At 35.7% G+C, this 27,805-nt stretch overlaps 1 protein-coding gene across 2 annotated transcripts in view; it reads left to right on the top strand.

Moving 5' to 3' along the window:
- Window positions 1-27,805, top strand: part of LOC145688513 (uncharacterized) — a 200,580-nt gene that overhangs the window by 152,289 nt on the left and 20,486 nt on the right. Inside the window, exons 5-7 of one of the 2 annotated variants that reach the window (XM_081762859.1) lie at window positions 8,167-8,499; window positions 19,069-20,077; window positions 24,559-24,686. In XM_081762859.1, coding sequence (XP_081618985.1) covers window positions 8,167-8,499; window positions 19,069-20,077; window positions 24,559-24,686 — 1,470 coding nt within the window. The remainder of the gene's footprint in view (window positions 1-8,166; window positions 8,500-19,068; window positions 20,078-24,558; window positions 24,687-27,805) is intronic. The other variant, XM_081762860.1, reaches the window with a different exon arrangement.

Genomic DNA, 27,805 nt, shown 5'->3' with positions numbered 1-27,805 from the left:
TTACATTCCAGCAAGTATTAGTGTTCCTTCGAAGATGGTGCGACTGCAAAACCGCGAACTTTAATTTTGTATCCTAAGGCCAAACACACATTTGTTTTACACCATCTTTTTAGTAGCTACACTATAATTAGAGGGAGAGTACATTGAACCTGTAACCGCTTCTTGGATGCATATTAACACCTATCATAACTTCGTGCTGGCTAGCGATGTCCAGTTCACATAAGGCGTCAACATGTTATATTTTCAATTTATAAATTGTATGTATGATCCACGATAGTGGATTTCAAGATGGCGGTTTTCATTGTTCTGTGTCCTCAATTTCTCCTCACCTTTATTACTCATCTACATTGTTCCTTTGGTTACATATTGTAGTGTTTTGACATTTATGCGAGGGGTTTCCACACTTTTGGACCACCCTGTATATGTAACTGGACGTATTGCAGCAGGGGTTTTCGAATCACTTTCACAGTAGTTTTAATCGATTTAGAAAGGACAATTACGTGTAGAATGATAAGAGAGACGTCCGTCAACTTCCATTGTTTCGGAATAAACTATTTTTGTCCGCTTTTTCTAAGTTTCCAACCACTGTGCGCCGCCGAAGAAATGCTAAAAGACCAGACATCAGACTAACTTTACAAAATCCTCTCAACAAAAACCACATACATTCCATATCGTTCTAACGTAAGGGCCTTTTAATGCGTTGCCGTTTTTTCAATTCTGTCGCGCGACAATAGTTTCTACGACTTCAAACTCAATGGGAGTACATAATTCCTTTTATGTTTATAGGCTGCAGATTTGCAGCCGCGTTTTGAAAATCCTGTCGTTGTGTTTTAGAAATCGTACACTGCAAAAGTCGCGTAAACATTATCTAACCACATGAGAACCAATTGTTCTGTGTATACAAGAGCGACTTTTGTTTCCTACATAGTACACTGTTGCCAACCTTTTCATTTGTTTGATTCAGGAAACAATAGACGCCGTACTTGCCGAACAGTTCGTATACGAGATAAAGAAGTGTATATATCTATATAAATAAAAATAGATGTAATAATGTTTGCTCGCTAACTACTACTAAATTGATGAACCGAATTTGATGATTTTTGATACATGAATGCACCTTGGCCTAGCTTCGGTTTCTAGCATATTTTAGGCAAAAGGTGAAGATGTGAGAAGGTGATGTAAAAATAATTGAAAACTATTGATATTAGTATGCAATTCATTATTTCGGTTTCGCTGAGATGAAGGGGATACCTCCGATGTCGCTGAAGTCCAACTTCAGCCCCCATCGATGTGAGGGGTGCAGGTGGATAGGGAATGACATGTAAAAACAATCGAAAACAACCGATAAGAGTGCCCAATCCATAGTTTTCGGAGTCACAGACGAATAGTGGCACACTCGATGCAATTGAAGTCCATATCCCATGTGCATCCTAAGGGGGTAGGGGTTCAAATACTTTTGATAAGCTTATTCTCCCTGTGTAAAGAACGGACATTTCAGCTAGTTCTTTTATTATATGTATGCGTGAAAGAGAGAGAGAGAGAGAGAGAGAGAGAGTTTTACGTCCCACAGTTACACCGTGTAGGCTAAAGGAGACGGTAATGATAAGAAGTGAATTGTGAAATAAAGTGTGAGAAAACGGGACAACGCGAGAAAACCCTCGCACACGGTGTCTGTCCACCACAAAGTTCATTTAGCGCGAACTGGGATCGAACCAGGGATCTCACGTACCAGAAATCTGCCACTGAGCCACCGCGGTCTCTTACAGAGATTTGAAGTAAATAAGATTCATAAATCAAATAATAATATGTATTTGATGATGTCTTTGAACGATTTCTACACATAGCTAATTCACGCACCAAAGATACACTTCATAGGCACTAGACCAGTGGGGAGAGCTTATCTCTTCGTCTTTCAATTCGGTTCATTCCCTCTCATCATGAGAGATTCTTGGTGTGGTTAAGGTAGATACTCCTTGTATTTTAATACTCCTTGTATTTTCTCTTTTAGTTAAGCTCCGCAGTAATCGGTATTACGATAGATCAGTTTACGGAAATCCTCCCTCATTAACTATATAGATATTCTTTGTCTGCAATATCGTATAGAGATGTATAGAGATTTAATTATGCAGTTTCGCGCACTATTTATGCTGGATAAAGGTAGACGTCGACTGCAGGGACATCTATGACGTGCACCAATAAAATTGTCATTTTCGAGAGCATTCGGGTGGTATTTCTTTCCTTGATATCTCCAGATATTAAAAAATGTTTCGAAAAATATTTTAGGAGACATTTTATATCAAAGTTTTACATTTATTTTGAACTAGCATCAATTACCCGCTTCGCTGGGTTAAATTAAGAAAAAATAGTAATATGTTTCGTTAGTCAGTCACTTTTTACTATTACTAAAGCGCTCCTTTTCGATAACTTTATATATATATCCCCTCTCCTCCCCATGTTGCGGGCCATGGCATCGGAAGTGTCATTGTTCATCTCAGCGACCCTGAAGAGGATGAATTTGACACTGATATTGGTAATTTTATATATCCCTCCCACAATTTTTGCGGCGCTCAATTTACATTTAAATGGCATCAGAAGTGTCACTGTTCATCTCAGCGACCTCAAAAACAGTAGATTCAACACTAATATCGGTCATTCTCGATCATTTGTAAATGTCTTTCCCCTCCTTTAAGTTACATCGTCAAAGTGATATGACAAAAATCATCTCATGTTCGAACTTAATCGATATTGAAAATTTGTCGAGATCGGTCCGGTGGTTCAAGAGTTAAGTTTTATATATATATATATATCCCCCTCCTACCTCCTCCCCTAAGTTCTATCGTCAAAGTGAATAGATAAAGACGATCCTAGGCCCGAACCTCATCTATATTGAAAATTTGATCGAGGACGGTCAGGTGGTTCAAGAGTGAAGTTACATAGACAGTTACTTTCATTTTTTTTACATATATATATATCTCCGCCTCCCCCTTCCCTACGTTGCACCGTCAGAGTTAAATGATAAAAGTTATCCCAAGCCCGAACGTCATCTATGTTGAAAAATTGATCGAGATCGGTTGGGTGGTTCAAGAGTTAAGTTTTATTTATTTTTAAATGTTTATCCCCTCCCCCTCCCCTAAGGTCTACGGTCAAAGTGATATGATAAAAAAACCACCCCAGGTCCTAACTTCATCCATATTGAATATTTGATTAAGATCAGTCCTGTGGTTAAAGCGTGATGAAGTCACAAAGACGGTCACTTTTATTTTTATTCTTTTTACATATATATCTCCCCCTCCCTAGGTTCCACCGTAAAAGTGAAATAACGAAAATATCCCAGGCTCGAACCTTATCTATGTCGAAAGTTTGATCAAGATAGGTCTGGTGGATCAATAGTTATTAAGTTTCGTTTGTTTTTATAGATTTCTCCCCTCCACTTCTAAGTTCTACCGTTAAAGTGATATGTTGATTTTTTTTTTAAAAAAAAAGATCGGTCGGGCGGTTTAAGCGTGAAGTCACAAAGACAGTCACTTTTATTTTTATTTATTTATTTATTTATGTATTTATTTATTTATTTATTACATATATCTCCCCACCTCCCTCCCCTTTTCGTTGCACTGTACAAGTGAAATGAAGAAAACATCCCAGGCCCGAACCTTATCTATGTTGAAAGTTTGATCGAGATTGGTCGGGTGGTTCAAGAATTATTAAGTCCTATTTATTTTTATAGATTTCTCCCCTCCCATCCCCCTCTCCTAAATTCTACAGTTAAAGTGATATTATAAAGAACATCTCAGTCCCGAACGTCATCTATGTTAAAAATTTGATCGAGATTGATCGTTTGGTTCAAGAGTTATTTATTTTTAGAGATCTCTTCCTCCTCTCCCGTATGTTCCTCCGTAAAAGTGATATGATAAAAATCACCCCAGGTCTTGAACCTCATCTATATTGAAAATTTGGTTAAGATCGGTCGGGTAATTTAAGCGTGATGAAGTCACAAAGACAGGCGCTTTTATTTTTATTTTTTTAACATATATATATTCCCCTCCCCTACGTTGCTCCGTCAAAGTGAAATGATAAGAAATATCCCAGGTTCGAACCTTATCTATGTTGAAATTTTGATCAAGATTGGTCGTTTGGTTCAAGAGTTTTTAAGTTTTATTTATTTTTTATAACTCCCCCATTCTCCCCCTCTCTAAGTTCTACAGTTAAAATGAGTAGCTAAAAACACTCCAGGCCTGAACCGCATCTACGTCAAACATTTGATCGAGATCGATCGGTCGGTTCAAGAGATTAAGAGTCACAAACATAGTCATTTTCGATTTTATAATATAGATTAAGCCTGCGATCATTTTTCATTGTTTATCATACATGTTTTAGTTCACCATATCTTAGAAACTTATCAGTGTGTAAACAACTTGACTAAACACAAAAGCTGAGTTTGTCTGAAAAAGTGAAAGAAATAGTAAATAAATACAAATTAATTTGATGCAATTGATCGAAGCGGTGTACGTAGCAAAAAGTAAATAAATTAAATAAATAAAATAACAATCGTCAACAGCAGGCTTTTATTTATTACAGCATATTCTTGTATTGAAAGGCAGTTGCAAAGCGGAAGGGCAGAGGTTTGCATAATATCAGGTTTCTGATAAATTTATTACTCATGTTTCTAAACATCACTGCTGGTTTATGGTTGTTCACAATGGTGCCAATTTCTGAATAAATTTGGGAAGATCCATTCGGGTATGTAAGTTTCGTTGTCATACATCCAACCATATAACCAAACAATAATACCCAGATCCTAAGGGGCCACAAGCAAACTAATTAGTCCTGGGTATCTCCCTCCCTTCCCCCCTTCTAGACTTGGGACCCATTAGTTCACGTTCCATAGGCAGGATCGAAAATGAAGACGTGTTATAATTACTGTAATCTATCTTCTCGTGTCCAGTGTTCCTACAAGCATGTCAGTTTTCAAGTATTTCAAGACGAGTTCAAGTTTTCCTGGTTTTTAGATAATTCTTTATCATGAATTCAGGAATTATCAGATGAAAATTTTCTTCTCGCTGCTGCATTTTTCTCTGAATAACATGAAACTGCAAACTGTAGCAAGTCATATGAAAGGTAAAACCCATATGCAGATGACTCCAACTATCTCAGTGTCAGGAGCAGTTACTGCCTTGTGTCATTATATTTGTACGTGTACCTCATCTATACAGAAACTAGGTTTCTGGTGATGTTGCGTGCTCAAATGTGGATTCTACGATGCAAGGTAGTACGAGTTTCGGTGACAAAACAAAGTAGTTTATAGGGTTTTTTACTAAATATAGCATCACAAAAGAAGAACGACGCACTATATTCAATGCACACATCTGCGGCAGATACAAAGCATTCAAACGTATGTTCCCAGATAGCGAGATTGCTGGAAAAATGCAACTTCAATGCGATATAGCGTACACTCTATGGACTTATGAGGTTTTTTTATTAATCATCACTATACTTTACAAGCGATCTAATTCAGGTATTGAAAGAGTTTGATTACTAAGTTGTAGGTTTTGATGAATCTTTTATTAGTCACAAAAAAAAGTAGATGGACATAAATGTGCAATTCTGATACACCGTGAAAGGGTAAGTGTGCACGCGTTATTTGACCTCGGCGTTTTTAGGCATTCTACAGCGTCGGATCTTTTAATTTAATTGCTTTGAAAGAAGCGCTGTCATCCCTGATGTTCTAAAAGATCATTGAAATTTCAGTCAATGTCCCTATTGTAAACTTTAAATTTCTACATACCTTCAAGTCGGATAACAAGTCTTCGTCAAATAATCCTGTAATACTCATAGAGGAAGCTGTTGGTTGTTTTTTTGCATAAAGCAATTGGGCTAACTGACAGAAGAAACGTTGACTTCTATGAGCACTGTACAAGGATGTTCCATCACGCTGTGCCGAATATGCTCACTTTAGAGGCTCAGAAAACTTTCCAGTTCAGTTTGTTCTGTGTTGGCTTGAAAAAAGTAGTTCCTTAGCGACCAATTGTCATTTATCTATCTTCTGTTATACATGTATATTTAAGATGCCAGGAAGAATAAAAAAGTTCTGTCAGATCATATCAAGTCAAATGAAGATAAAATACATATTCCTAGAATTATGTTTTTAAACCACTTGCTTTAGAAGTAGAACCTTTCCTTACTGAATTTCAGACTCACGCTCCCCTCAGTTCATTTCTATATAACACTTTATCGACTACAATTTAGGAAGAAAGAAAAAAAAAGTGGAAAAGTTTGTGAAACTAGAAGCTTCTAGTTCTTCGAGTTCATGTGTAGTCTTGAATCTGGAAAATAAATAAAATCATCTTCCTATGAAAAATATTGATATCGGTTTTGCTACACATACTACCTTTTAAGAAATGTCAACTAATAACAGGTTTGGATATGTTGAGTTTTCGCCAAAATTGCTGAAAATGTGTACAGAAGTTTATTATTAAACTTCTGAAGAAGCCACCTTTAAATTATAAATTGACTAGAGCTCTTTCATGTTTAGATGTCCATGTTTGTGCAGAATGTGATGTTAAAGTGAATTGCACGAATTCTCTTTAGCTATACTAGTTGAAAATAATTGGTTAGATGCCAATAGGGCAGATAGATTTGTGAGACAGTTCAAAGAGGTTTGTTTGAATCCAGGTAGAGTTTGGTTTCGATCTGATTTTATCGAAATTCAAACCTGGAAAGAGGCTTTTAAATCAATGCGGAATCTGTAACTGCTAATTTGAAAGAACAACTTTAGTAGCACGCAGAGTTGTGTACTATTCAGTAGCTTCTTCTGTTCGTCTTGAGAAACATCCGTAAGCAAATCCATGCTTCATTATACACAAGATGCTACTTAGTTTGCGGAACCAATAAGTCAACGATTAGGGGAAGACGAAAAGAAACAGAAAGAAGCTGAAAACAACAAAGTAAAGATCATTCTGAAGGAGCTTCAAGCTAAGAAAACTAAAATGATGGAAGGTGTGCACAAGATTGATGAGGAAATAAAGCGTTTGAAAAAGTGTAATGAATTACATGGTTTTTTCAAGTTATATCGTTAATATACTGCAGCTAGTTTTTTGTACGTATGTTTACCCTGTTTTGATGAGGGTCTCGCTGGGGCTTTTTTCTTTCCTATTTTGACGAAACTTTCATCATGTTACTGAAGTTACAGATTCAAGTTTCAGGGAAGGTGTTTAATTTCTTGCTTCGTGCAGAAATCTTGATTAAGAAGGGAGACTACTAAAAATTATTTAAAAACCAAGAAGAAGAAAAAAAAAAAAGCTAACAAATAGAACTTACAGTGTGACCAGAATTTGAATTACCCAAAAATCTAGGCTAAGGCAATGGCTAGAAAAATGAACTCAACGGTAATTGATGACATCATATTGTCTTGGTTAGTTGTTAACTACTTTCTAAATAACATTTGTATATATTTTGTGCTGTTCATTACAATTTTTTCGGATGGCAACACTGAAAATTCTTTTGATTCGTATTTTCGGGTGTAGAATAACATTGTGATAAGTTGCATTTCATTCTCTCTTTTTCACTTACGAAAAACGGGCAAAAGAAAAATTGTTAGCTTTTTTTTTTTAATCATTTTTAGCAGTTTGTACCCTTAAGTAATTGTTCTGTAATTGCATAACAAAATATGTTGTATTTGTTTTTACATTATTTGTTATTCTAGTTAATTAGGAATAAATATATTACTTGTGTATCATCGTTGTCTTGTTTTTCTGTCAGCATGGAAAACTGTGTGTGTCTAAGTAAATATCAGAGGAAATTTCGAAAAATGTTCTGGAAAACAGAAAAAGTTACGGAATTCTTTCCCGTTAATTTGTAGTTACCCTTACATTATTCTGTTTTTGTCTTTCTTTCTGCTAGTGAATCGCCTCATTTCCGCGGTTACACATGTACAGTCATACAGACAAATTAATGACTACTTTCACAATACTTTTTAAACATTTTACTTACGTAAGTGTATCTTTAATATCAAACAGTCTTATAACACTTACATAAATTAGCTAAAATGGAATAAAAAAATACATAAATTAGCTCAAATGGAATAAAAATTTGGTTGCATCATATTCCGTTTTGATCAAGTGTGCCCTGTATGATGAAAGACTTAAATTACAAATGCTGTTTTTCTTTCAGGTTACAACTGATAATTTGAGCTGCCGAGTTCCGCCTACACACATGAATTCGAATCGAAGAACTAAGGCCGCAATTCCTCGATCTCCACGTGAAGCGACCCCTTACCCCATGTGTCTACCTGATCTAGACCTAGATCCATTCGATAGTAATCTAGCGCCTCCATCCAGATCCTCTTTACGACCCTCCGTTACAAGAGTTGGTCCAGGAGCAAGTCACTGTCCTAGGCCACCAGAATTTCAACTTCTACAACCTGTTCCCTTATCAAATGACACAGTACCTTCTCGTGAAAATCTCTTAGACATTTCTTCCAGTGGCCATCCGAAACCTGCTTTTGTAAGTATATATTTGAGCAGATATGAAAAGCGAAGCGGTGGAGTTGAGCTATTAAGCTTTAAACGCATGTTGCCTCAACTTATGCATGGAGATACACTTCTAGAAGTGTTCTTAGAATGCTTACAGTAAATGGCAATGATACGCAGTATTCTTTCGCATGCACTTTCTCTCTCTTTTCTCTTTTCTAAACACCTCCTATCCTTCTTTTTTCTTCTTTATTGCAGCAAGCCCAGTCATTAATTGTGTAAATAATTATGAGTGTGCTCGGCATCACAGATAAAATTTTACATTTTATGAAAAACTCGACATTGGTTCACATCAGTAGATGGCGCTGCCTGCGTGGGCTCTTGTGTAGCCTTGTGATTGGAGTAATTGCTTTCAAGGCAAGAAGTGCGGTGAAACTCAAGTTTTATATTACGTGGAAGCTTTTTTTTTTTTTTTTTTTTTTTTGTTTTATCTGAAGTTGTACGCAAGTAAATTTGAATTCAGTAATGCAGTTTCTTATTATGTACGTAAATGAAATATCCTGCTCTTACATATGCCAATATTAATTGAAGCTTGATTATATGTATATGTGTATGTCTTTACATTTTAAATTTAGTCATTGGTATTACTTTTTAAAGAAATAAGAACTTGAAAATTGGGCAATAGAATTTTCAAATTATTACACTTAGCCTACATAAACCCTCTACCTCAACTGCAATACTATACTATTTACCTGTATAACATAATTTAATGGTGAAGGATGTATTTGCTTGCATAAACTAACGCTTTTATAAAATAATTAAAAATAGTAACAACAGTATTAGTGTTACCTACTGATGTTTATGAGAATAGTATTTGACAGTATTTAATAATATTACTCCTTTGTCGCATACGTTAACTGTAAGAAATTTCACACTTGTCTTATTGTCATTTTTATAATTTCACTGTCGGTACCGTCAGTGAGGAAATCTCTTGTGAGATATTCCTTTAGGATTTATTAAACCAGGGAGAATTATATTATGTTGTAGGTGTTGTTTTGAAACACCCTATATATATATATATATATATATATATATATATATATATATATATATATATATATATTGGGTGTTTCAAAACAATACCGGCAACATTTGGGAGGTGATTAAGGCACCAAGATAATGCGAAAAGTATAGGCTAACCTGGGTGCACAAATATTTCCTTTCGAAGTTATAGGTTGCCAAAAACATGAAAAAATGAATTTTAAAGGTCGATAGCTCCAAAACTATGAAAGCTACGTAATCGAGTCAAGACTTCACTTAGGAACAACTACTGTATGTGCGCTATCCAAAAATCCATGTTTCAGAAACCTGAGGCACTCACGCAACAATTTTTATAGAAGCAGTTTGGCTATATGCATATGATTGGAATACTCACCAACTACCTCTATACAAATTGTTATGGAAGTACCGCAGGATATATTTGGATAGGGCACATACTAATTCCTAAATAAAGTCTTGACCCGACTGCGATAGGTCCAATAGTTTTGAAGCTATGGATCTTTAAAGTTCATTTTTTCATGTTTTCGGCAGCCTGTAACTCCGAAGGGAAGCATTTGTGCACCCAGGTCGGTCTATACTTTTTTGTCTTGTCTTGATGTCAGGAATCACCTCCCAAACGTTGTCGGCGTTGTTTTGAAACTCTCTCTCTCTCTCTCTCTCTCTCTCTATATATATATATATATATATATATATATATATATATAATATGTGTGCGTGTGTGTGTAAAAAATCTCTGTGAATAGTCTTATAGTAGTATGATGGGCGACGCGCACATGAGTCCAAAAGGGCTCTACAAAGACATGTTGAGGAGCGCCACCTAGCAAGGAGTATAAGTACACGCTGCCCTTAAGATAAACCTGCTGCGGACAGTCGAACATAGTGCGAGAGGCAATGTCACAGTGTAATTGAGGAATATATGATCAAGTTCTGCTACAAGTTGGGGAAAACGGCGAAGAGCACACACTAAATATTTGTGTAATTGTACGGCAAGGAAAGCGTGAGAAAAAATGTGATGTTGACGATTGGTTCAAATGCTTTCGCGATGGGAAAGAATCGACTGAGGATCAGCTATGCTCGTATCGATCGTCGACAAGCACAACATGATTGAGGGAGTGCAACAAATGCTGGCACGAGATCGCTGACAGATTTTACGATTGATGGTGGAGGAATGAAGCATTAAAAAAGGCATTGCATATCATGCGCGGACCTTTGGGTAAGTGTAAGATCTATTCTTGGTTTGTGCTACACAAGCTGATAGTCGAGCACAATGGGTAACGAATGGAAACATTTGGAGATATTGTCAAGTTCGACAGCTATCCATTCTTTTTTGTGAACCATCGTTACAGATGATTAGACCTGGTGTTATCAGTGCGATCCTGAATCGAGATGGCCATAGATGGAATTGCATTCATTGTTTTTCCGTGGCCCTAAAGGAGTTGCCTGCAAAAGTCGAAAGTCAAGACTGTTGATCGTCCTCATGCACAACGTTCCTACGAGTCAAACCGTGATTGCAGCATTCTACGAAGAAGTTTTGAGACGGATGCTTCAACGCATATGATGTATTTGGCCAAAGTTGGACAGGACTGGGCATTGGATGTTGGCACACTATATAACGTGCCCGTATACTGTGCGGTAAATGTGAATCCATTATTGGCTCAGCGCGGCGTACATGTTTCTCGATCTATTGTCCTATCCTACTTAAGCACCTGTGGAATTATTTCTGCTTCCCTACCTGAAGACATCCATGAAAGGCGCATGTTTTGTGGATGTATCGGTGACCCAAGAACGTGTGAATCACTTTTGCGGTCGATTCCTAAAGAAATCTTTGCTGGGAGTTTTCAGACGTTTTATGATCGTTTCAAAACTATTGTGGCGGATGGCAATTATTCTGAAGGCCAATAAAGAAAATTTGTTTGTACCTTCTGTTTTATTTGTTTTAGACTACCATTCGCCGAAACTTTTAGACAGACCTTGTATATCTATACATACCTTAAGTATGTCGTAGATTGTCGGTTTTCATCAACCATATTACTAGACTATTGGATGTGAGTCCTGGTGCAAGTTTTCATTAATTTTCAGGTCAGTTGAATTCTTGAGGCTTTTCTAAGCCACGTTTTTGAAGGTGGCCTACATTTATGAGCGTAAACAACAAATATGATAAGTTCAACATGTTCCCTTCTAATCTGGTAAATCTCAGTTCAGTTAACCGTCCCGGACCTGCGCTGTAATCTCTAACGCCAGAATGGGTACGATATACGGTGTATTTTTCACGCCACTAAAAGTTTTGTAAATAATTATTCTATTTTATTTTACTACATATACTAAATTTTCTGTTTTACTTTTGTTGAGTTTACTTGTGATTTGGCGTAAATAATTATATTTCCGTCATTGTTATTACACCATATGAAATAAACAAAACATAAAAGCAAATAGACGGCGTAGTATAAAACCTAAAAACGGACACAACGTATTTTTACACCAAGGGGAACTTCCATATATGGCAAACTTGATTATACGTCCTATCTAGGGTACGTATCGTATAATTATTGCCATATGTTTCATATGTATGTAACTACATCGTGCATTAGATTGTATTTATTGCAATAATATATTTAAAAAAAAAAATACGTCGACACTTAACAAAATATTACTTGAGAATGGGTGCGTTGCGAAAAAGTATACCACACCGCGACAATTCCAATGTTACAGCATATTACACACTGATGGGGTTGAAGGGGAAAGTTCGCGCCAATGTAATAGTGAATCGAGTAGAGGTTGCTTACAGAATAAAGGCGGAGCACTCACTCCGACTTTGGCATATTACAGCAGAAAAAGTGTCATTGGTGTACTTTTGACACCAACACCCTTCCCGGAAGGTTAATGACAGACATTTCTCTCCTGTATCCTTTGTCTACAGAGAGAAAGGGGAGATGTCTAAATTTACAAGATCACTCACTAAAATAATTTCATAAATCTTAACTTTTTTTTTATATAAATTCTCTCCTCCCCCCCCCCCTGCTCCCAAATAAAAAACCTTCGTTGGAACAATGCCTTCGTAATTAAGAAAACGCCGTTAAAATTAGAGATGTAGTCCGTAAGTTTCAGGCCCAACGATCATTATCAGCTTTGTTTTAGTTTTGTCGGTATTAACAAGTTTGTGTCGATTTACTGTTGCTTGTGAGATTCCTGAACAATGAGCTTAAAATTCAGACAATCGCTGATCCTACAATAGTTGTATATAGTACTCTATCGTCTTTAGTGAAGTAAAAGAGTAGTTGTATTTTTTTTTTTTTTTTTTTTTTTCATATTTATCTCAAGCGCTCTAACATTTGCACTTGTTTGGGTTGCTTATTTTGTAGTTGAGCACCACGTGTTGCGTAATTTATGTAGCGTTTCTTTTTTTGTTCTCTCTCTGTGGAAATATGATGTAAGTTGTTACATACCTTGCTTTTGTGATTACAGGTACCTATGATTTCAACTAATTTAAGTGTCGTGTTTCCTTCAGGATATTTGGTGTGTATTCGTAGTTTGATACATGTATTAATTATATCTGCTGTAGTTGTTCATCTATTGTAGTGTTTGTTTTAGCTATTTGTCTGTCACGTTTTATTTTAATAACCAATATGACAATTATTATAACATTATGATTGTTACAGCTGGATAAGATGAGTTTACTTTTGACGTTGGTATTATGTTACGTGATATTTTATTTATAATCTCGGAAGAACACTTTTGTTTTGGAGTGTTTCATAAATCCTTTGTTCTTTCTAGTGTCAATAATCTGTAATTAGTAGTAAAGCCAATATTGCTATTGATACACTGTTTACGAAAGGCAATTGAACATCTATCCTTACAATTTTAGTTGGTCTTCCACGATTTTAGTGCCTCATGAACTCAGCACGTGGTACGATCAAGGTTGGCACTTTGTATGGTATTTCTCAGAAGTTGCAAAGGACAATATGTTTTGTATCCGCCATTCCTCATCTCATATGGTAGCTAATCCGTTTGTAGATATTGAATTTGTCGGCTTCGCCATGACGCGACGTTTCAGTAGATTTCACAAGTATTCGGTAGGGTTTAGGTCAGCTCTCAGAGCAAACTAATGCGAATGTTGTTCACATACCACCACCTAGTAGCTGCCGTACTATGAGTTCCGCATTATCGTGTTGGAAGCTACACAACCCAATATCGTAGCACTCGTAAGTTTGCAGCAAATACTGAAAACGTCCACCATGCTCGTCCATGTACATATATTAAGCATTTCTGAAGCTATGGAACTTCTCGTACTTTAGATTCATAAATAGTCAATTAGTAGACCTCAACAATGTTTTTAACTCTATTAGTATACATAAATTCTGAATACACTTTTGCTTCTAGAAGGCATCACAAATGAACATGACGAAGTAGAACCGGTGACCTGGAGGCCAATATACTACGAAAAAGTATATAGTTATTAAAACAGAACGTGCAAAAATTACGTAATTTTGGCCGCCGTGTGAAATTCCTCCATCGTGTTGCACTCAACAATGACATTAATATTCCTCTAGCTAAGCTGTGAACTGCGTGATTATTTCTTTCTATATTATAGTTGCCATTGGCTCTTAGTAAAAAGTAAGACCTACTATTCTCCGACCAACTATCATATAACGGAAAAACGCACCGATTTTCAGAGAATGTAGTGACTCTTCTAAGATCTTGTGTGTATTCTCCGAAGACCATATTTTGCAGTTATGACCGTTTACGTAGTCCCTTAGGTAGAACCACGCTTTCCTTGTTTAACTCCTTGTCTAGAACAGCCGTACCATTACCAATAAAACGTCAGAATTCGTTTTTTTTTTTTTTCGTTTTTTCCTTTCCTTTATTGGTTTTTGGAGATAATGATGTAGAAATAGTCTTACCTAGCGTGTTAATATTACATAACTAAATATTTATTTTACAGTAACTGCCTCCTATATAATTTATTGAAATTTGGATTGATCGTCTTTTTGATCACCTAGTATAAGGCACCATCCCAGTATTTGTCAGGTGAGACAGGAAGAATCTTAGGGCGGACTCCTTTGCTTCCAACAGAACGTACGAATTGCTAAGGGTGGAATCTTAACAGCTGTACTTCAACCAGATTCATTTCATTATCCAGAATGATGTTAATTGTGCCATGAAGTACAACCAATTGTCCAGCGCCATACCAGAAGACTCAATCCCGATCATATATCTGCTACCATCGTATTTCGTATTTGGCGTAGATACACTAACTGTTCTTCTGACTAGGAGTGCTTTCTAATTGTAAAATGGGTTTTTCATAATCAGAAAATTGATTTAGATACCCTCCGAAGGTGTAACAGATTCCAAAGTTTTAGCTGCTAATGGCCATAAATAATGAAGTTACAGCCCAATAAAGATTTGAGAAACTTGAACCCACGTAATGGTAAAATTTCAAGATAAATATCTCCAAATTTATTCTAGTAATCTATAAGAAATTTTGATAACATTATACATACTATAAACTCTTTCCAAAAACATTATCATCAATGCTGTATGTAATGCAGTGCTTCCAACTCGGTATATTCATTTTTATTTTCAAATGGCATTTCATATTATCTCAAATATACAAAACTTTATGAACTCACTGCCACAAAATCTCAGGCACTTCCAGTTGACGTGGAAAGTTTGAATTTGGCATGTTTATACCCTTAGAACAGAAACCAAAAGTATAGTTCCAAAGAGAATTATACTAACCTCAAGTACGAAAATATGCGCACTGACTGGATAGTGTTGTCAGAATTCAACATTCTCATAATGCTTCTCCACCTTCCACTTTCGCCTAATAAACATGTTCGATTTGAGCCTGTTCAGCTTTTCAGCTATCTTTTTGATGCTCAAGCTACAGAGGCTACACAGAATATCCATGCTCTTCGCTTAATCGGTGTGTTTGTATTGCACATCATTTTTATTTCTTCTCGCCTGAACTATATTGCAACGTACAAGTCACGTATCTCAGTCAAATTTATTCATTCCTTCACTACAAGCTATTCCCAATTACAGTTGTAGTTAGTTGTGGTATCGATGTTCGTGTGAAAAGTGTGTGTACTGATTCTTATTTACACGTATATTGTGAGTAGTGTAACTTTGAAGTTAGCTCTGAAACTTGCCTCTACAAAAGATATAAGTCTGTAACATGAGCGAAGTCACTGTACGTTGTAAAAAATAAGTGTGAACTGTTCCTTGTCGAAAGTCTAAGGAGCATTTTAGTCTCTAAACAAATATTCAGTTTTTTCGTTACAGATGATTAGCTGTAATAAAATTTTGAAAATGAAGCTTAATAAATTAGATGTAGAGATGGATGCGTTTCACGGTCTTGTTTCACCAAAATTCGACGAAATTCTTAACAGTTGTGTAAATACATTATAAGTTTTAACATTTTTTTTTCCCCTTAAAAAGTCGTTTACTTAAATCAGTTAATCACATTATTATTTGCAATGGAAAGACATTGATTGGGTGAAATGCTCAGTTGTTTTTAACCAGATGCTATGTAGTAATTAAAGGTGAGTAGATTCTAAGATATTGGTGAAAGCATCAGCCAATTAACCTAATCTAGCAGATGATTTGAATATGATGTAATGTCCCCTCGTTGTATTATTGATATCTTGTCGCTATGGTAGCGAAACTTGGGGGAAAAATAACAATACTAGAAATAGTTAACGAGGATAAAAGAAATGAGTTGGATCTTCTTCGGGGTGGCAATTAGGAAACAACACTAAATGTATAAAAACAAACAAAAACAAGTGGAATTAACTAACCTTGATTTATTCAAGCCGCATTCACAAAGGCCCTCCACTGACTTCTATACTTAGGCACCTGGATCCAGTTTCTCGTTTGTATTCCTATTTCTGCGAGATCCATCTTAATATTGTCCTCCATCTGCGCCTAGGTCTTCCTAATGGTCGTTTTCCGATTGGACTTCCAGTTAAAACTTTGAAAGCGTTCTTACTTTCCTCCATTCTGGCTACATGACCTGCCCCTCTGAGTCTGCTAGACTTGATGACTCTAATAATATTTGGTAAACGGTAGTTCCTGGTTATGAAATTTTGTGAAATTGACCATTCGCGTTCCGTTTTTCGGTCCGAATATTCGTCTTAGAATCTTGTTCTCGAATACTTTGTTTATGTTCTAACCTCAGAGTAAGCAATCATATTTTGCAACCATACAGAACAACAGGTATGATTATCGTTTTATATATTTTAAGCTTCAAATTCCTCGACAGAATTCGCGACGAAACAAGATTTTTAACTGAATAGTAACATGAATTCCGTGCTTTTAGTCGACATTTCTTCGTGAGTGTGGTTTTGGTCTGTTAATATTGATCCTAAATATTTGAAAGAATCTACTTTATCGGAAGTATTATTTGATATTTTAACGCATTCATAATTTGCTGTATTACAATCACGATGAACTTCCATGAATTTAGTTTCTATGCATTTACTTCTAACTCCATGTCCCTGTAAGCGTTTAATAAGACTTATGTCAGTATGTGAGCTCGTTCGTGGCTAAGCGGTTAGCATACGCGCCTTTGCCGTGGGAAATCCGGGTTCGATTCCCAGCGGGAGCTCATTTGGTTCGGGTTGTACATTAATCAGTAGGTCCCGTCTCATATAGCCTCGCTGCTGAAAGGGACGTTAAACTGAAAAACAACTCGATAACAACTTATGTCAGTAAGTGTTAAAATAAAATAAATTGACTATCTTAAGTAATCTTGTAGGCGAGTCGTTAGTGATATTTAGGTATTAAGCGATCATAATGGTGTGTTGAGTATGTTGCATGGAATATTCAGTTTGGTTTTGGCATGGGGTGTGTCATTGTAAATTGTTGATTTCATATGAAATATGTTACAACAAAGTCAGAATTGTTTCACAGAGTAAAAAGACGAAATTATGGACGTATTATCTCCCAAACCTTCTGCTTGCTATACACTAAAGGTGAAAATTGTGTTTAATTAAAGACTTTTCAACTTTTTTTTTTTTTTTTTTTTTTTTTTTTTTTTTTTTTTTTCAAATTTGCTCAGCAAACAACATGCAATTACACAAATATTAATGTTCAATTCTAAATATGGAAACAGCCCTTGTGCTGATAATAAGCAGCAAAGAACGTTCAATTTGACTATTATCACCACAATATACTACTGTATAAATACACAAATATTAATGCTCAAATCTAGTGGCCCTTGTCCTATTTTGAAATAATGAAGTTCAAACAATAGTTTTCATGTTGCAATTAAATCGACACAAAAAGTTCTAAATCGATAAATTGTGTGAACACTAGCGACATCTATTGATGCCAGGCAACGTCACGCTACATGTATTAGCGTGACGCACTTTCATAATTAGGGTCATACGTTTTATAATAGCGTAATATTAGTGAGAGTGATAATGAGCGATTGTATATCACGGGGTCATTTACAGTGTGCTCCATTCCAGTATCATCACAATCCATTTTGAAATAATGAAATTGAAACAATACAGTTTAAGTTGCAATCAAATCGTTATAAATTGTTCTAAATCGGCAAAGTGTGTAGTATGATCACCATCAACAGTGTGTCATTATGTACCAATATAAATTGCTAATAGTTGGACTTATAAAACCTTACAAACTTCATTTTCGATTGAGGTAGAATGAAAATTACGGTGCAAGATCCAACAACTGGAAAGTATAAAGGTGCAAGAAACTAGGTTCTGATAACGAAATTCAAATTATTGGAAGGAGAAAAATAAGTGAGTTAAAAAACGGAACACTTACATGAAGTGAAATATTTGTAATTGTTGAAGTAAAGTTCGGCACTAAATTTAAGGTAGAGTTAAAGCATTCCGTTGCTTGTTGTGTAGTATTAGGCTCTCCAATGGTTCGTAATATTTCTACGTTTAACTGGAAATCAATAATACAGGTTATTGCTTTGATACATGGATAGGTGAGAATGCTATCATGTGTACGATAAAGGCTTTTTTTTCTTTTCTTTAAGTGATAAATCCTTACCTACTTGCATGCTGTAAAACGGTATATTAGTTCTGACTTTTTCTTTCTTCCAGAATGACGTAGTAGGTATTCATCGCACGTAAATACTATATAGAAGGAACTGCACTAGCGTATTTTTAAACCTTGATTAGAGTAAATTCCCTCATATGACAGAATTTTATTTTACTGGCTTGCTGGATTTATTGTACGTGTAAGAGTCTTAACTCCATGAAAGAATAATACAGGGCAACTATCAATGAATTAATTGAATGTGATAACAATCAGTGAATACAAACTAAACAGACTTGTCTGGTGTTGTAAGCCTTGAAATCTTTTTTGTGTATGTTGCAGTTTTAAAAAAGAAAAAAAAAATAGTTACAAAAATAGCATTTCAGGAATTATATATTTCGAAAATTACAGTGTCATCCATTATGCAGCAAGATTTAATTAGTGGTAGTATTACGTGTTAATCGTCAATTTATTGCTACAAAAAAAAAAAAAAAAAAAAAAAAAAAGTTTAATACCTCTTCGTACTTTTCAGGTAACCTGCAATGGCAAATCAGTGGTATATAGTACACTTAAACCATCCAGGAAATTGAGTGAGGCAAGACGAATAGTTCAGGATGTTGTAGTATCAGGTCCACGCCAAGGATTCTTGAAGACTAATTTGTTAAATTCCACTTTCAAGACTCCTCTTGCAAACGTATCAGTGAAATCGAATATTCAGAATGCCGGCAACAAGTTAATAATGGGTGGTGCTTCCAAATCTCCGATTCAGATTCTACCCAACATGACAAAATTAAATGTTCCAGCCTCTCCGAATAAACTCACTTTATCTCAGATATGCAATATGTCTGATAAATTTAATATATCAAAAGTTTCTAATTTGCCAAGTAACTTGAAAGCAGTTCTACCTAAACCTTCAGTGTTGGCCAAGCAATATGTGAAGCAAAATCATGTCGCTGTAACGAAAGAGGCTCAAGTTCCTGTAAAAAATGGACAGTTTCATATACCAAATATACTTAGTGCAAGTCTTAAGAGACATAATGAATCGTTGAAATCTAATAGTGGTGCCAAACGAATGAAAAGGAAAGGTACTACAACTCCTGCGGATATATTTAATAGCTTATTGTCAAGAAAGCCCAACAGTACAACAACTCAATCTAATCATGTGCCTGTTGTAACTGTGTCCATTCCAAATGGTCTGCCTCAACAAGTGCATAATCTAGCAATGGCCTCACAGCCAGGTGTCGAAGTAATTGTACCCAAAACAGACACTTCAATAGACACTGTATCTGGAGTGTCAGGATTAAACTTAAGTAATATTGGTGTTAGTAATATAGACTCTAAATCGGACTTACTAAATAAAACCGTGTACAACTCGCGCATCCAGACTGGAAGTGTTGTGGTTCCCGAAGTATTAGGGGGAAATATAGTGACTGAACTTCCAGCGGGTATTGCTCCTAGTAGTGTCGCTACGCTGACAGCGGGTAGTGGACTGTCTTCAGACCAATTGATTGGGACTACAGCCGGTACTACAAATGTTAAAGGTAAGTGTATGTGTTAACTTTTCTTTCCCTCGATGGTAATTATTTCCTTTTTACAAGTATTATTATTATATTTACAAACTGATGTGCCCATTCTTTGCCTTCAGCGTAAGATTAATGGACTCATGCGAAACACACAAACCTCTGACATCTGTACTGGAGAACTTGTTTATTCTACTGCTAATTCACGGGAGTGTCGGAACTTCTTACTCTCCAGAGTCATCGCTGCATCCATATTGAAATCACTCCCGTGTAGTTTCTGTAGTTTCAAAATTATGAAAAAAATACTATATTCGTATTCCGTGTATTATAAAACTTCCCTATATTAAGAAAAAGAAGCCTTTATATCCAGCTGTTCATGATAACCTTTCCTCCATTTACATCTGCCATATTGAATTCGTTCTTTACTTCTTTAGGATAGAATTTTAAACTATATAATCACTTTCTCGAGATTTCTCACTTAGTATCGGTCCATTCTCTACAGAATCCTGAATTTTGCTTGTACTTTTGCACCTTATCTAAAACTGGGAAATCTCTTCCGGCTCGCTTTAAAATCGTTTATGATAGGTCCCACAACTTTTGTATTCTCATTACGCGAATTGGCTTCTTGAAACATTTTGCGCCTCCAAAGTAATGCTAGAAAGTTATCCAGTATTCTGAGTTTCCAACATTTCACCACATTTTACCGTTCCGGTAGTTATGGTCTTGAAATCGTCATTACATCAGTAATGACTGTTCAACCCTCTATTTTACCAAAACTTTTTACCTCATCTTCAATCTACATCAACAATGAAATACTCGTGCAATGTTCGAATACGCCTATTCTAGAACACTCAGCCCATTATGACGGTATATTCTACCACACCTTGACGTAAGTGTTCTCAAAATCCTCCCCAGATTCTTTCATGTTCCTCCGAAAGGAATGGAAAGACATTTAGATTCCTATTTTACTTCTTACATTCTTTATTATTATTATTATTATTTCGTCCTGCACTGTTGTCAACCAAACCTTCAGTGGCTTCTGTCTTCCATTGCCAAAACACCATTTTCTACTTGGCTACACGATCGCGTAACTGGCACTATCATGATAGCACTACCCATGCATATCAGATTCCGCTCTCCTATAATATTTAATTTTTTAACGTCTTCCTCTCCTCATTTTATGAAGCGGTATGCGAAAGATCATAAGCTTCTTTCTGGAAATGTGTTAAGCTTTTTTCGTGAGGTAAATATGGGTGTTAATAGGATGTGCTGGATTTGGTGCTATATTTGAAAACCAGAACACCAAGAAAGAGTAATGATCCTACTCTACTACAAAACCTATTATTACCTTAAGTGAAACAGATTCGTTTATGTTGAATCTCAATCAAAACGTCCCAGTTATCACCTAATAAATCTGACTACATCTTATGCTCAATGATTCGTGTACATTCACAATAGTATTGTTGGAGCGTTACACAAACAAGAAGTTCCCTTTAGTATTTTTCTACTGACAGATTTCCATAAGTTGCAGAGATGAATCCAAGTTTGAGGTTAGGAAGTAAAGAATGAAGAAAAGAGTCGCTCCCCTTTTAAAACTGTCACTATTGTTTGTGGATATCCAAGGAGCCACATTTTTTCAGTTACCAGAGATCCAGAGATGTGGTAAATGCCATATTTGTACAGGAATCGAAGGAAATTTACCTTTCAACAACACCACCACCACCACCACCACCACTACCACCACCACTACTACTACTACTACTACTACTACTACTACTACTACTACTACTACTACTACTACTACTACTACTACTACTACTACTACTACTACTACTACTACTACTACTACTACTACTACTACTACTACTACTACTACTACTACTACTACTACTACTACTACTACTACTACTACTACTACTACTACTACTACTACTACTACTACTACTACTACTACTACTACTACTACTACTACTACTACTACTACTACTACTACTACTACTACTACTACTACTACTTCTTCTTCTTCTTCTTCTTCTTCTTCTTCTTCTTCTTCTTCTTCTTCTTCTTCTTCTTCTTCTTCTTCTTCTTCTTCTTCTTCTTCGGAAGGAAATGCTGTAAATCAGACTTCAGTGACACCTGACACATGATACCTAGCAGTTAACAAACAGAGCCATTCCATCTTAATATGTCATTTCGAGAGAAAAAAAAAAAACTTTTCGGGTATCACTGACTATACAAGGTGGGCCAAAAGTCATAGAACAGTGGAATTTTAAAAAAAGCGACAAACATGAATGAAATGTTCTTTCATATGTTTTAGACGAGGAGGAAAATATAGCAGACTACATCACATTTCCGGCGGCTATCTTGGTTTCAACTTCAAAATTTCAGGTGAGAAGGTATGTGTGTGTGTGTGTGTGTGTGTGACACATCACCTAGCACTAGAGTGGTCAGAAATTAATATCCGTGATTGGTTTTTGTCTACTTATAACGGTTTTTGAGATTTTTAATGGTTTTGCGTGAATTTTTGTTTCAGGTTCACAAATTGAATTGATCGTCACGAAAGCTCAACGCATATTGTTCTGATGTCGGGTGAACAAAGTGTGAGAATCATTGCAGATGATTTCAACTATAGCCATCCTGAAAGGAATACTATCTCACCCAACACAGTTGCTGGCCTATCCAACTTCAGGGGTATAGGAGCTGCTGAAGACAGGCTTAGGACGGGTAGGCCTCAGACCACCACAGACGAATCAACAGCACATAACAGGATTGCGTCCGTTCACAAAAGCCCTCAAAGGAACACACAGTGGTGTCCATGGAAAGTGGCGAGAGTCGTAGCTCAAGGAGAATCTTAAAAATAAACATCTGGCACCCTTACAAGTTGCAATTATTGCAGCGTCTGACCGAAGCTAGTCCTGCTATTGTTGTTACTTCATCCGTAATCATTTAAGTCTACCCGTCCGGGGCTTTTTCAGCAGCTTCTGCACCCCTGGATTTGAATAGAAGGGGCCAGCAACTGTGTTGGTTGAGATGGGATTCCTTTCAGGATGGCGATGTTTGAAATATCTTCGATAACTTTCACAGTTCATTCACTCTACATGAGAACGGTCTCTATGCGTTCAGTTTTCTGAGAATCAGCTTCAGTTAGTGAACCTGAAACGAAAAATAACGGAGAAAAAACATTAAAAACATCGAAAACCGTTAGAGCTAGACAAAAATGAACCAACCGCAGATACGAATTTCTAAGCAAATTTTAGTGCTATTTGATGTACCACTCACATTCGTTCCCATTTGAAATTTGAAAGTTTTATAAAAGATGGTGGATTTCAAGATGGCTGCCGGAAAGATTATATGGTCTATAACATTCTTCCCCTCGCTTATAACATGCATAGTGACATTTCATTCCTGACTGTTGACTATTTTTTTTATTATTATTTTTATTATTATTATTTATTTTATGCAACTGTCCTAAGACTTTTGGCCACCGTCTATTGCATTTTAGATATGAATATTTTAATTCTTTCGTTCTGGTTTAATTGCAAGACCTCAGGGAGAAGTTAGTGAAGAGAGCTCGTATTCTGTATTTAAGTGTTTTACACAACTCGGACGACACTTATTAACAGATAATGAAGTAGTAGTAATAATAATAGTCCCCACACCAACAAACTCTGCTCAAGGAAGTGGACTCAGCTAACAGGCAAAAATAATTTCGAAAATGATTATGTTTAGTTTTATTTTAAAAGGATTTACTCATGAGTTATATCTATTTCAAGGAAATCAGTTTATTGAGAATGAAAATATAAATAGAAATTACAAAGGTGAAAACCGTAATCCACTTTAGTTTTCTTTCTATAATGGGTTCAGTTTCTGGCTGGTCAACAGTACCCTTTACCTTCACTAAATTACAAAAATAATAATAAGCATATACTCATGCTCATTTCGTGTCTTGCTTCTCTTCCATTTCTTTCAATTATGATCTCTAGAATAGGAAAGAATTGTTATTGTTAACAATGTGCTTTTGTCAGTTTCTACAGTTTATCTCTTCGTTCTGAATTTTATTGTTAATTGGGACGGGTTTTATTGGTTTCATTTAACTAACGTTAGGAAAGCGACGATTATTATATTAGCAAAATACTGAGTTTATTGCTAATGTATTCATTATGTATGTTTACTGTACTTACCCACTACTTAGGTACTGTACTTACGGTGTTTTTTGAGACGAGACATATAACTCAGAAGTGAAGTTTTGTGAGCTACTTGTTGAAAAGTTAATTTACATTGTGGGTTATTTTTGATGAAAGAGTGACAAAAGTTGGTTTCTACTACTTTTGAAAGATAGTGTTTTACAATTCATCACGTATATTTTCTTTCTATCGCATCACATATTACCCAAAATATAATATTTAGTTGTTTTCAGTTGTTTCACTCTCCTCGCAAATGAGTGTCATAATCAACTTATGTATTTTCTTTGTTGAATATGATTATTTTTTTCCCCTTCCTAGTTTCGCAGAATATTCAAAACGTAAGAATAGCTGCTGCTCCAAGCACGGTACAAGTAGCAACTCCAATTACGTACCTTACAACAACAGGGCCTGTGACGTTTCAGCCAATTCCGGTCTTAAGTCCACAGGTAAGTATGGTGTTAAAACGACTTTTTTATAGTATGAGTACTTTATTATATTTGTTTTTTTTTTTTTTTTTTTTTTAAAGTTGAATATGTGTGTAACTCTGTGATGGTTAGTTGTAGAATATGGGTATGAGCTATGGGAGATAGCTCATTGTTTTAAATACAACAAAAATTATTAGCGTTTAACAAAAAAATAATGATGGGACATATACAAATTGATATACCTTATCAAGCTGAACAAAATTGTATGGGTGAATATATATCCACATGCGTATTTTCTGAGGAAATTGAGAAAAGTCGTATTTTTTTTTTTTTTTTTTTTTTTTATAAACCGAAAAATTAATGCTGTACGATAACTACGCCATGTATTTATATGAAATTGATGCTCAAATTACACTAATCAAGCTTTCATAATGGCACTAGCAAGGCAATACTATACTGTATGGTTAATGATTTATAGCCCTCAATTAGGATTAACTCAAACTTTGGTTTTCCTTTGTTGTTTAATATTATCCAAAGATGTAGATAAGAGAGATAACATCAATCTGAACAACATGACATGCTTGAGGATAAATTCTCATGCATAGTTTTCGAGTGTGTCGAGACAAACGAATTTTTATAGCGTTATAAATGTGTGTATATGTCTTTCGTTGCCCGTCCCATGCTGTTGATAATTTTTGTTTTGCTTGAGTATATTATTGATTGATTTATGTACCGTATGTGGAAATATATACACTGTTAAGTAAGGCATCTATTGTGATATGATTTCTCCGTATAGTGATTCTAATACATATGAGTTAGTTTTACTTTTCTGCAGCATCTCAGAATGTTATTATTTAGATGAAATTTAACCCATGAGTTTAAGAGCGTGCTATGAATAATTATAGGATGTAGATATACACTCTACAATGTTCTTCAAACGTCAGAATGAATGTAGGAGGGTAAGTCAAAAATTTTCCGCAATTTCGACATCTCTTTTTACATTGTTCTTACTCTATCCTCCTTTATTTTATTGCTATGCTGTTATGGTCATGCTATGAAAGTTTGATCCTCATTCCTCCATTTGTCTTTCTTTTGTTGCAGATAGATCATAGCCGTTTCATCAGAAGTTTGCACCAAAGAGGAACAACTAGCAGTGATCCGGTTTTTATGGTCGGAAGGGGTGTCAGGAACCATGACTAATTTCCAGACAATGTGCCACTTCATCAATAGTCACTTGTCTGTCTAACAGAACCATGTCACATGCACGCTCAAAGTTGTCATTATTTGTGGGCGTAGATGGTCGTCCGGCTCCTTCCTCGTGCGTAACACTTGTGCCATACTTTTTTTTTATTTTTATTTTTTTAACTTTTCAACCCATTCGTAGACGCTCCGTTGCGGCAAGACACTGTTTCCTTATTGTACCGAAAATTTTTGATTGATTGCGGTTCCTGATACACTTTCAGCCAAAAAAGAAAAAAAAATGCGGTTCCTGATACACTTTCAGCCAAAAAAGAAAGAAAAAAAAGGATCACTGCTTGTTGTTCCTTTTTGGTGCAAACTTCTAATAGAGCGGCCATGATCTATCTGCAACAAAAGGAACAAAAATGCAGGAATCAGGATCAATCTTTCATAGCATGACCACAACAGCATAACAATAAAATAAACGAAGACAGAGGTCGGTATGAAAAATGTAAGAAGAGTTACGTCAAAATTGCAGATAATTTTTGACTTACCCTCGTATATATATACTGTTAAGTAGCAGATTGTATCTTGATATGATTTCTCCTAACAGTGACGCACATACTACTTGTTACTCTGTTCAAGCATGAACCGAGCAATAAGTGTATTCTGATGTATAAGCTTCCGAATGTGTAGGGAAGTAAACATTTGATGCAACCACGTGCGGACACTAAGGAATCTAGAAATATCCATTTGAGAAATTATACATAAACTAGTTCGTGCTGTATCTAATTATCCGCACTTCAGAATTGTGTAGACCGTACAAAACTAATTGGGAGCGTATGCACCAACTCCTAGAACTAACGGAAATGCAGTAATTGTTAGTAATAGCATTATACAGTAGATAAATAAATACCTAAGAAGTTTAACAAATAAGAACGGAGTTCACGAATAAATGTGAAATTAATACAAATGAAACTAATTAATTACCGTTTAATGTTAATGAATGCTACAGTGATAATTTAAATAATAGGTTATTTCGGGCCATGATAATAAGAATATCTGTTATAAAATGTTTGAAATAAATAATTAAATCTAGAGCTCAAAGTTTAATACGTAATTTAAGAGTTGTTGTTCCAAATAATTGCATAAGATTCGCATATCTATCATTCTAAAAGTATTAGAGCATATGGGTTAGTATTTTTTTTGGTAGCAATGCTTCTGTAAATAGTACGATATTATTTCAAAAGAAAGTTGTCACAGTTGTCACTGGAGTGTACACAACACTCATTGCAAACCATCACTTCGTGAACTGAGTATTGACTTTTTTCCCAGTTTGTATAATTGCAACGGACAGAAAGTTAGTCACTTTCCTATAGAACTTACACCAACACATTTGGCCTGGATTCTGTTTTGAAGTGACTTCATGAAATGCTGCTCGTATCTCATATTGATGTGAATTTTCTCGCTCACCATTAAGTACTATATTTGCAAGAAAGTACAGGGATGCCTATTGCTACGTTTCACCCGTTGTTTCAGAATGTTTTACAGATAATTAAATTTAATCTGGAGACTTTACATACCAGATTAGGTGCAACGGCATAGTCGTAGGCTCCTCAAACTTTGTATAAAAGCTTAAAACGTTGGGAACACGACACTTTTCATCTTGGAAGTGTATGCTGCTTATTCATCATGAAGATGTTCGAGAAATGTTATTAAGAACATTCAAACAACTGGTTATTAAGAACGTTCAAATAAGCACATTGGTTTATGTTCTCTTCACTTGTATGAGTGGGCTCAGCTCGTGGTACGGAAAACATTCCATCACCATCACAGAATCTTCTCCAACTTCGGGTAAAAAGCATGTGATGGTGATAGAAGAAGAAGAAAGGGCTTTGAAATAAAGTGTGATCCTTAATATTTTCTAACAAATCCCTACACATATTTGCTTCCAAATACAG

Source organism: Thermobia domestica, chromosome 6 (assembly GCF_964235325.1).
Source record: "Thermobia domestica chromosome 6, izTheDome1.hap1.1, whole genome shotgun sequence".
In the NCBI taxonomy this organism is placed as follows: domain Eukaryota; kingdom Metazoa; phylum Arthropoda; class Insecta; order Zygentoma; family Lepismatidae; genus Thermobia; species Thermobia domestica.
This window is presented reverse-complemented; position numbering and strand designations above follow the sequence as displayed.